This window comes from Sander lucioperca, chromosome 2 (genome assembly GCF_008315115.2).
Source record: "Sander lucioperca isolate FBNREF2018 chromosome 2, SLUC_FBN_1.2, whole genome shotgun sequence".
In the NCBI taxonomy this organism is placed as follows: domain Eukaryota; kingdom Metazoa; phylum Chordata; class Actinopteri; order Perciformes; family Percidae; genus Sander; species Sander lucioperca.
In genome coordinates this window covers 39,608,818-39,619,593 of record NC_050174.1, presented here as the reverse complement: position 1 = coordinate 39,619,593, position 10,776 = coordinate 39,608,818, and the positions used below count along the sequence as shown (strand labels likewise).

Genomic DNA, 10,776 nt, shown 5'->3' with positions numbered 1-10,776 from the left:
GTCTAACACCTCACTCTCCCTCCATTGACTTGCTCCATCACTGTTCTCCATTTTGTAGGCCTAGTCAAGTTTTTAATTTTACTGTCTATGTCTAGGGCTAACTCCCGCTGACGCATAATTGTGACAAATGTCGATGTAGATTGACGTAAAAGTCGCATCAAATCTGCCTTGGTTGTTCACACTGCGGCCGCATTGAAAAAAAATCAGACCTGGGTCTGATTCAGGACCACATATCGAAGTGGTCTAAATCTGATTTGAAAAAATCTGATCTGGGCAAGATTTGTGTTGTTCACACTACTTCTGAAGAAGTCTGGTCACTTGACCCCCCAAAAAAGATTTGGGCCACTTTTGCCTGCAGTCTAAACGTAGAGGCAGATCTGGTTGCTTAGGGACTGTTCGGTATTTATGGAATGGACCACCGGAGGAAAATAGGGGAGGGTCCTGTCATTTTATTCTTTGTTGAGGGGAGGGTCATCCAATTTTTTTAGTCTAGGGGGAGGGTTACCCAACTTTTGTATTCATGAGAACAGCAACATTTCAAAGTGGCTTGTTTGGTGTATATTTATCCATGTAGCTCCATGTAGCTCTCTCAGTCTCGGCCCCTATCGCTAGCAGATGGGTCCCTCCTTGTTTAGTCAGTCAGACAATTTGAACTGTAGCTTTAGAGACCGTGGGATTTCCCAAACTGAATAAATCCCGCTCGCACATATAAACACAAAACTGCTTTGCTAGCTCCATCGTGTTGTAAGTAAGACATCTGATGAAAAAATAATTGTATTCATTAACATGATTGCCGTACTGTTTAGTTCAAAAACATCCCAAACACCGCTACGAAAACATAACGGACCAGACGCAAACTTTTATTTTGAAAAGTCAAAGCTTGTGGACTGCACCAAGTCGGGAGGGCATGAGACGGGAGGTCTCCAGGCTGCAGCCATACCAGACTCAAATATCCTTTCGGTCCCGGTGATTATTTGTGAAAAAAGTGCAAACGACAGCCTTTTCAAGGCATTTGAGAAGGAAGGAGTGGTAGCATGCAAGCTCCCAAATTGACGTTCGTCTGAGAAATGGAGTTTTGGATAATGTTCAGCTTTGGCAGCTTTACCTATGTGCTAAAATATGCAATGACTGAGGAAGCCTAGTGACGAGTCCATAGCAACCAGTGTTGAATTTGTTATTACCCAGTGTGCTTTGCTGAATGGTCTCAATGTTTTATTGTTTTATTTCATGTGGATACTAGTTTACTAGAGGAGTAACTTAGTATTAATGCAGGAAGTGTGCATTTAGTTTCCATGTTTATTGTGTTTCCACAACAATGTTAGTGAGTAAATCTACTGAAATGGCCACCATAACAGAAGAGTATGACGCGTAAGATGAGAATGCAGAGGTTTAATCACGCATGTCATGGCTGTAAAAAAAAACAATGGCTGTCAGCATGTCTATCAGCATGTCTTTGCCAAGCGCAAACCAATAAAGAAGGCATCAATAAATTGTTGGGCGGAGTCAACTGTTTTTTCCATATCACTTTTGAGCGTCACTAGGGTCATCAAGAATGTATTGCTGGTGAAGGGAGGGTCCGGTCTATTTTGACTAACGAACAGTCCCTTAGGAGATTGATGTGTTACTGTATAATTGAGGATAAGTCAGATGTTTTTTGTAGCCAAGCTATAATTACAAGACAATGCTAAATGCTAAAACAGAACCTAATAATGTCACATGTAGCGTATTGCTCCCTTGGCCTGAACTAATCTTTTTAATCTCAGTGAGGTTTTCCTGGTTAAATAAAAAGATAATAAAATAAAGTGTTGGGAGTTTATTTTCCAACTGATTGCCAAGATGTTAAAAGTGTATCTGGACCAGTAACATAGCCTACATAACACATATTGTATAATTATTACACATACAACGGTTTTAGGTTGCAGTTACCTTAACAACTTACTTAAAACGTGGTCTACGTCGCTCACACCTGACCTGAGGCTGCCAATCATGACGGGGACCGCGCACGCGCGAACGTGCACAGCCGATGAGAAAAGAGAGCGCGCGAGAGAGGGGGAGATAGAGGGAGGAGAGGATGCGACCAGTGTTGTAGATGGACCGTTTCTCTATACGGATGCTCGAATGTGCGAACACATAATTTTTAAAATTTTAAATCGTCTCCCAGGCTCGTTTGAAGACTGCAAACTAAATCAGGTAAGAACCGAGATCTCCTCTGAACTAAACAGCGACTCATCAATTACTCTCATCTCAGGAAAAGAACGACGAGGCATCGGAAGTTGCAGGTGCACACTCATCTTAGGAGATATTTGAATGAGTAATCTAAACCGAATTCGTTTTAACATGACCTTTACCAATATTCTTATAAAATGAAACGCCAGTAGGCCTAAATTGTACTGTAAATCTTTGATGTTGCAGTCAAAAAGTTGAAGCTTTAAAACAAAAGGAAAATTAAAAAAAAATAGATGGGATTTTAGAGGTTAATCTTTCTAAATAAGTTTATGAACGACGTCTGTGATTTTGATTGTCAGAATAGTGTCTGAGAACTGATCTGACATCCACTCACTGTATGCGAGCAGGAATGTCATGAATGAAGTCTATGTGTAGCCTATGTGTGAGTGGGAGACAGTTCCACGCAACAAAAACAGGATTGTTCTCGGACATTGTTATCCTAGATACACTCTTACTATGCAGACAGAAACATGCTATAAAGATCACTTTAGAATGCATTTATATTGAAAAAGGTTGTTATTCTTATTTTGATTATTTTTCATAAGCTTCCTGAGTAGCATATCCCACACTGCTAGTGTCTGAGCAGATAGGAAGTGACTGTTGATGTAATGCAATACTTCCTGCCTTCTGAATAATAAATGGCGAAGACACTCATTGACCATTATATACTGATTTGCTCTCCTCTCTCTTTCTGTCTTTGTCCGGTTTTCTCTCCTCACAGCATCCGCTCTTTTGTTTGAAACCTCACTCCCAGCTTCCTCAAACAGACCATTTTGTGCTAAAAATCACAGTACTGTTGGAAAAGCTCACTTCTCATTGATAAATTTCAGCAAATATTGCCGTTAAAAAAAAATCCCTTTCCTCTCTGCAGGTGACAAGATGGGGAATGGTTCGATGAAATCAAAGCGTTACAAACACACAGACGGCTCTGCTGCCGCCTCCGACGGCCGACCCCACAAAGATCAGGGGTTCAAAAACTCGCCCCTGGACTCCCTGAGGGCCCAGGTGGATGAGCTGGAGCGAGATGGCAAGAGGAGGGATGAGGAGCTTTGTGCCAAAGAGCTACAGATCAAGACTCTCCAGGAGCAGCTGGCCAAACAGACGCGAGCTCTGGCCGAGCTGAGCGAGGAGCTGCAGAACAAGTGCATCCAGCTCAACAAACTGCAGGACGTGATGAAGAACCAGAGCGGGGCCTCGGCAGGTCTGGCGTCACGGCCCCCTTCCATCAGAGTTGCCAGCAGGGGCAGCCCCAACCTTAGTGTTCGCATCAAGGAAACCCTCAACAGAAGGAAAGGGGCCAAAGCCGGGGTGTCGGCCGAACCCACATCCAGGACCTACGACTCCAGCAGCCTGCCAAAGTTCTCTTTCGAGAAGGCCCGGGTACCGAAGGATGCAAGGTGGGATGTTTGTGTTCAGGAAGGTTCAAAGCACAAAAAGGAGAAGGAAAATGATGCCAGACAGATGGCAGGTAAAGGTTCATGATGCCCTCAGGCCAGTCCGTCTCAGCTTGGCGGAGGAGTGTTTAAAATGGAAACAGCAGCAGCAGTGGGTGGTAGACAGAAGGTGGGCAAGAAGCAAAGATGAGTGTGGTTATGTGGAAGAAATGTTCAGTGTTCCAACTGCTGGTCAGTGACTTTAAGCCAGAACTGATGAAATCTTCTTTTTTTGATATAATCAACGTTATGTCCAGAATCTATTTCTTCACGAGGTTACCATTTAAATATTTTACTGGCTCAAAAATGTGACATGCACTATATGGGCCAAAAGTATGTGGACAACCGCTTTCTCTATGGTTTGGCCCCTAGTTCCAATAAAGGGAAATGTTAATGGCACAGTAGCTTATACAGTAATATTGTAGACATTATAATATCATATAACAGTTTATGTTTGGCCCTTTCCTGTTTCACCATAACGATGCCCCCCTGCACAAAGCCAGGACTATAAAGAAATGGTGTAATCTTTGGGTTTCTGCATACTTTTGGCCATGTAGTAAGAATGTTCCACAACATATTATAACCCTATTTACAATTAATGGCACAAATGCACATATATATTTTTTCTGTCATTTATCACAGTGATTATCTCTGTACCAGAGGGTATAAACAGGCATAAATCAACATTTATTTCCATAAAAATAGGAGCTCCACCCATCTCATAAAAAACAATTACCTTTTTCCCAGCTGTTATTTCATTGATTTGTACTAACCGTCTGTATTACAGTATGTCCCACCCCGACAGGAAGTTTATCAAATTAAGGAAGTAAGTTGATCTCAAAATGCTGCCTCATGGGGATGGTAAGGCCTCGAGCCTCAAAAAAGGACATTTAGGATCATTTAGACAAAAGAAGCTCTATAATGTAGTAACTGAAAAAGCAAATATGTGAAACCATCAGAGCATTCTGCCTCTGAAGAACTAAGATGTTAAATATTAAAGGGATAGTTGGGATGTTTGAGGTACTTATCCATAATCAGTGTGTTACCTACAGTAGATGGCAGTCGGCAGGCCCCCAGTTTGGAGAAGCAGACAGGAGTACCGACACGGAAGCTATGCAATGTACTGCTGTAGACGGGGGCAGCAACTAAATGTATTTTTGTCCACCTAAAAAATGTATGTGTTTAAGTCAACACTATATTTAGAATATTTTCCCTGCTTTACCTTGGCCTTCAGGCAGCCCTTTCCAACAGGGAACTGAAGCTGTTGTATACATATATGCTCTCTTCAAAGCCACCAGACTCCTTTGACAAAAACAGTCATTTTACTTTGCAGAACACAGTTCACAGAGTTGCTGGTCTACCGCTGCCTCGATTGGTTAGTTTCTTTGTTTGTTCAATTTATTTAAAAACATTATAAATGGCCGCCAAACAAATCAACAACAAACAAAGGCTACTACCTGAAGGCTGATGGGCGGGAAGAACGAATGGGTCGTAGGATCTGGGCTTTCCTCTCTAAAACTAAACCAACATTAAAAAACTAAACCTAACAGAAATCAGACCACGAAAGGACTACCAGACCCATCAGAAAAAACAAAGGCAAAATCTAAATCACGGCAGTCACAGTCACACACTGCTGCTGCTGCTGAGGCCAGAAGGTGTAGAGAGAGAGAGAGAGAGAGAGAGAGAGAGAGAGAGAGAGAGAGAAAGAGACAATGTTCCTGTCCCCTCTTTATTGATTTTTCCTCAATCAGGTTGAATCAGACACACTTAAGAGAGAACAACAAAAAACGTTTTTTGGGTCAAGGACCCCTAAGCTGAAAAAGAGACGAGCAGGGACCCCTACTACATCTATATTGTATACAGTTGAGTTGCATAATAAATTGGGCCTACAATAATGTGTAAAGCCTTTACACATACCTTTTTATGGTGCCCTATAATACTAAGATACTATTTACATACTCATATCTCATCATGTAATGTCAAACATACACATGGAAGGCACAGTGAATCCATTAGCTTAACTGTATCTGTGGATGCCTACCATAGTGGCTACCCTACAGGCCAGTAAGCGTATCATCAATGTTGTTGAGGTTGTTGTTTTTTACAAATATGTTGGATATATGTTAATGTATATTTTCAGACATTTTAATTTTGGGGGGAAAAGACTTTAAAAAAAATGATTGAATAATAATTTGGCAGCCCCCCTGCAGTGACTCTGAGGACCCCCCAGGGGTCGCGAACCCCCTGTTGAAGATCACTGCTCTAAGTTTTCTGCCCATTTTGTTTTATTTTTTATACACATGCACTTGTAACAAATTAAGCTCAGCATCAGGCAATGGTACAGAGCTAGAAGGCTAATGTGGTCTGAACATCTCAAAGTAAAGACAACTGGACTTTCTGTTTGGTGTTAAAGATGTTTGAAGAGGTTTCAATCCAAGAACCTTCTTCACTCTGATAACTCCTCTTTGACTGTTTTTACAAGTCAAGTCAATTTGTTTTGAACGGCTGAAAATCACAAACTTGCTTGCACCCTCTCATTGTTACATTCTCAACCTGAAAACAAAACTAAAGATAGAAAATGTGTGTCCACATAGCTTTAGGTGAGACCAAATTTAGTTCAGATGCAGCTGTCGCTGACAAGGTTTGGAAATCTTGAACAAAATCTACTTAATGGTTCAGCAATAGCCAATAGTGGGTGGTGATGGCGCAGTGGATATGACATATGCTTTTGGTGTGGGAGACCTGGGTTTGATTCCCACTGCGATACATCAACCAATGTGTCCCTGAGTAAGACACTTGACCCCTAGTTGCTCCAGAGGCGTGCAACCTCTGACATATATAGCAGTTGTAAGTCGCTTTGGATAAAAGCGTCAGCTAAATGACATTTAACAATCCACTCAACACATGCTGCCCACGTCTCGAGTCTTTAGAGTTTTATTACTATTGCCGTGTTTCCACTGTATGGTTCGGCTCTGCTTTACTCAACTTACTTTTTTTGGGATCAGTACACTTACGGTAGCTTGGCTATTTAAAAATTGTTCCGTGGCGCACTAGTGATGGTTCTCTCTGACCAATCAGTGGTCTGCAATGTTTAACTCCATCTTTTAGGATCGGCTCAGCCCGCTTGGAACCTCGACCCAGGTATCAGGTAGCCTAATATCCACAACTTTTGCTAATGGAAAACCCCCCCAAAAAAAGCAAGTCAAATAGAGCCGTACTATACAGTGGAAAAGTGGCATTATATGTACAGATCCATCCAGGATCAAATCCAACAGAAAGATTTCAAATGTGTGACATCCTGTCACTCATATTATTTCCTATGCACACACCTTGTTCAGTGAGACAAGAAACAACACAAAAGGTTATTTCATAAGAACAAGCCTTGTTAGATTTTCCAGCAATGAAAGTCAAATTGGCTTTTGTCAGTGTTCTTCATATTGTACAACATGAATACGGCGCTCTGCAGTGAGTAAATCTGAGCATGCAGAGTCTCCCTCTCTCAACCTGATCCTCATGTTTAAAACATGTGCTGCCACTAAGCCTAGCATGTATTATATAACCCGAAACTAATGCAAATGAGCAGTGCCATTTCTAGGATTTGAGGACATTGGGGGCTTAGCCCAGACCTCTGTAGGGGGTTCCGGGGGAATTTAAAAGTTTTATACACTCTGGCACCCTTTTCTACGGTGGCCGACAAAATAGTAGAATAGACAAAACACAAGCATATTAAGAAAACATCTTCAGAAATTTGACAACACATGCGCAGCATTTAGCAAACATGCTGCAAATACACACAACACAACCAAATACACAAAACAGTGCAAAAAGAAAACCACACAATCTCCAAAAACAGAAACGACGCAAAAAGAAAAGCACACAATCCCCGAAAACAAATGCAACAAAAAAAACGCTGCATCCATATTACGCAACATAAGTTCTCCAGACCTCTAGGGGGAGCCGGGGCACGTTCAATCTCAGAACGGTGTGCACCGTTATGAAACGGTGTGCAACTGCTTTGAGATCATAGACTGTAAATATTAAGTCTATGTTTGAGATATGTTTTCTCTCGTTTGGTGGGTGTGTCTCTAGTTTATTGGCTCAGGTCACAGATACACAATCAGCAGAGATGTGTCTGTAAACTCGTGGCACACAATCCCTGAAAACAAAAAAACGCTGCATCCATATTACGCAACGTAAGTTCTCCAGACCTCTAGGGGGAGAGCTAAGTGGAACAGCTTGATTTTCGACCCCACGGGGAGAGAGTGCTCTGCCTTTTTATTACCACGAGTTTACAGACACATCTCTGCTGATTGTGTATCTGTGACCTGAGCCAATAAACTAGAGACACACCCACCAAACGAGAGAAAACATATCTCAAACATAGACTTAATATTTACAGTCTGTGATCTCAAAGCAGTTGCACACCGTTTCATAACGGTGCACACCGTTCTGAGATTGAACGTGCCCCGGCTCCCCCTAGAGGTCTGGAGAACTTATGTTGTGTAATATGGATGCAGCGTTTTTTTAGTTGCATTTGTTTTCGGGGATTGTGTGTTTTTCTTTTTGCGTCGTTTCTGTTTTCGAAGTTTGTGTGCTTTTCTTTTTGCATCGTTTCCGTATTTGCAGCGTGTTTATGTATTTGGTTGTGTTGTGTGTATTTCGCGTTTGCTAAATGCTGCGCATGTGTTGTCAAATTAATGAAGATGTTTTCTTAATTTGCTTGTGTTTTGTCTATTTGCGTGTGTTTCATTAAGTTGTAGTGTGTTTGCCCCTGTCAGCCACAGTACTTTTCACATTCAAAGTACATGCCTTAATAATTGAAAAAAGGAAATGTGTACCTCAAAAACTGATGTTTACAGATTCATTATGAATTGTGATGTTAAAATATTAGTAGTTGTTAGTAATTAGTATTAGCATTGACCAGAAACACAGCTATCATTTAACATTAATTGACTAAAGTTAGAAAAACTGTTGAATGTATTCATGTCAACAGTGGTGGAATGTAGTACATTTAATAAAAACTGTACTTTACTACTACTTTGATTTATTTTTGAAGTACTATCGCACATTCACACACATTTTGTTTTTTGTCAAGCTTCACAGGTGCGCTCTCTCTCCTCTCTCTCTCGCACTCACACGACATGCGCGCATATATAAATATAAATATTTAGATAACAAGAACAATGAGAACAATCGGGCCTGTAGCCTCTGCCTAATGAGGCAGTCTGGTACCCTCATGTAGACTGGCCCTTTGAAACAGAATACTCATCTTCAGTGAATGACAATGTAACATGTTGCAGACTCTGGCAGAGTAATGACACAGTGAGGTGGGAGGAGAGGATGTGGGTTGGAATATAAAGGACTGGATGTCATCTGCTCTGGTTTTATGAAGCCCAAAGTGATAATTTATTACACACGATAAGGTGGATAAACAGACCACCCACCTCCTGCACCGCTCACCTCTCTGAGCAGCGAGCGGGTCTCATGATCTATAGTTTGCACTCAACCGTGGCTCTTAACCTTTTCGGTTTACAACTCCCCAAAGGAAGTGATGTCTTCTTCCCGCGGCCTCTTGCTCCAGCTGTTAAAATGCATAACGGTGAACTTTGACAGCTCATGATGATTTTATGTTTTTACTGTTTTACTTGATTCATTGTCAGAAAGAGCCCAGAGGCCGCACATAGTCATCTTTTCACAGGAGACAAAATATTTATCACGCAGACTAAAAACCTAGTGTGAATGTGGATGTGGGCGTCCTGGTGGCTCAGTGGGCTCAGGAACGCACCACATAGCTGCAGTTAGAAGTGGGAGTTTGAAGTATCCTTTACTTAAAAAAAAAGGAAACATAATCCAGTTCTGCTTTTAAAGTTTAACCTCCATAAACATAAACAAGTTATATAAGAAAAACATACTCAGGTTTCAAAAATACCAAGTTAAATAGTGAAAAGGACTGCTTTGCTGTAGGACATGAAGAAAGAAGGACACAGAGGATAGAAGAAAGGGAAAAAAGGAAATAAGGAAGGAAGAAATAGATAAAGAGGGAAGGAAGAAGCAAAGTAGTGAAAAATCTGAACGGAAGATTGAAAGGAAGTAAAGGAAGGGAAAGGGAAAGAAGGAAAAAAAACAAAGAAAGAAAGAACAGAATGAAAAAAGGAAAGAAAGAACAAATTGAAAAAATGAAGGAAGAAAGATGTACACACCAACGAAAAGACAGAAAAGGGAAAGTAAGAATGATGTGAGAACAGAAGGAAGGACAGAAAGAAAGAAAGCAAAGAAGGAGGGCTGCAACAAATAATTATTTTCATTAGCGATTCATTTTTCTTGATTAATTAATTCAACATTTGGTCTATGAAAATAGTGAAAAATGACAATTTTCAAAAGGACAACTTGATGTAGTGATGATGATGGCAAATATCAAAGAGCTCAGGACAAAAGCTGAAACTTTAAAAAAACAAAAACATTGTTGATTAAGAAAATTGTTCCTGATAAATTTCTGTAAATCAGCTATTTGAATAATCGACTCACTGTTTTGGCTCTAGAAGGAAGAAAGGAATGAAAGAAAGTTGTTAATATCAGTCTTTAGTTTCTCTTCTCTTATATTGAATGCTAAATCTTAGTCTGCAAAGTAACAAGTAACTTGATCTGTAGTAAAATGTAGTTGAGTAAAAATAAAAGCTCCAGTACCTTTAAACTGCACTTACACTACTTAAAGGTGCTGTAAGTAGGATTGTGAAGATCCAGGACTTGTATGTGAACATCGACAACTTCTCACTCCATTCCCCCTTTCCGCTGAAGCCCAAAACGGTCTACTAAGCCCCTCCCCCCACAAGGGAGAATGAATGTGTGTGCATGAGCAGTGATTGACACACAGTTAGACACCCCCCCTGGCCCTGATTGGTACATCTGAACAGGGAGCTGTGGATTTTTGCAAATCGCACTACAGGTTGTAGGTGCTGCCAGAGGAGCTGGATTTTTTTTTTTTAATTACCTGCTTCATGTAGTTCTACTGGAACATAGGGTCAGTTTCAGCAAATATGACAGAAAGTTAGTTTTATAAGTCTTAACTATTGCAACTTTAATTAAATGTGCAATGTCCTGAGTTTTAAACTGCCCAAAG

The 10,776-nt window shown here is 40.8% G+C and overlaps 1 protein-coding gene across 1 annotated transcript in view; it reads left to right on the top strand.

Moving 5' to 3' along the window:
* Positions 1-2,000: 2,000 nt before the first annotated feature.
* The window catches only part of prkg2 (protein kinase cGMP-dependent 2), a 38,138-nt gene continuing 29,362 nt past the window's right edge, over positions 2,001-10,776 (top strand). The window contains exons 1-2 of the mRNA XM_031305450.2: positions 2,001-2,190; positions 3,098-3,623. Coding sequence (XP_031161310.1) covers positions 3,106-3,623 — 518 coding nt within the window. The 5' untranslated portion in view covers positions 2,001-2,190; positions 3,098-3,105. The remainder of the gene's footprint in view (positions 2,191-3,097; positions 3,624-10,776) is intronic.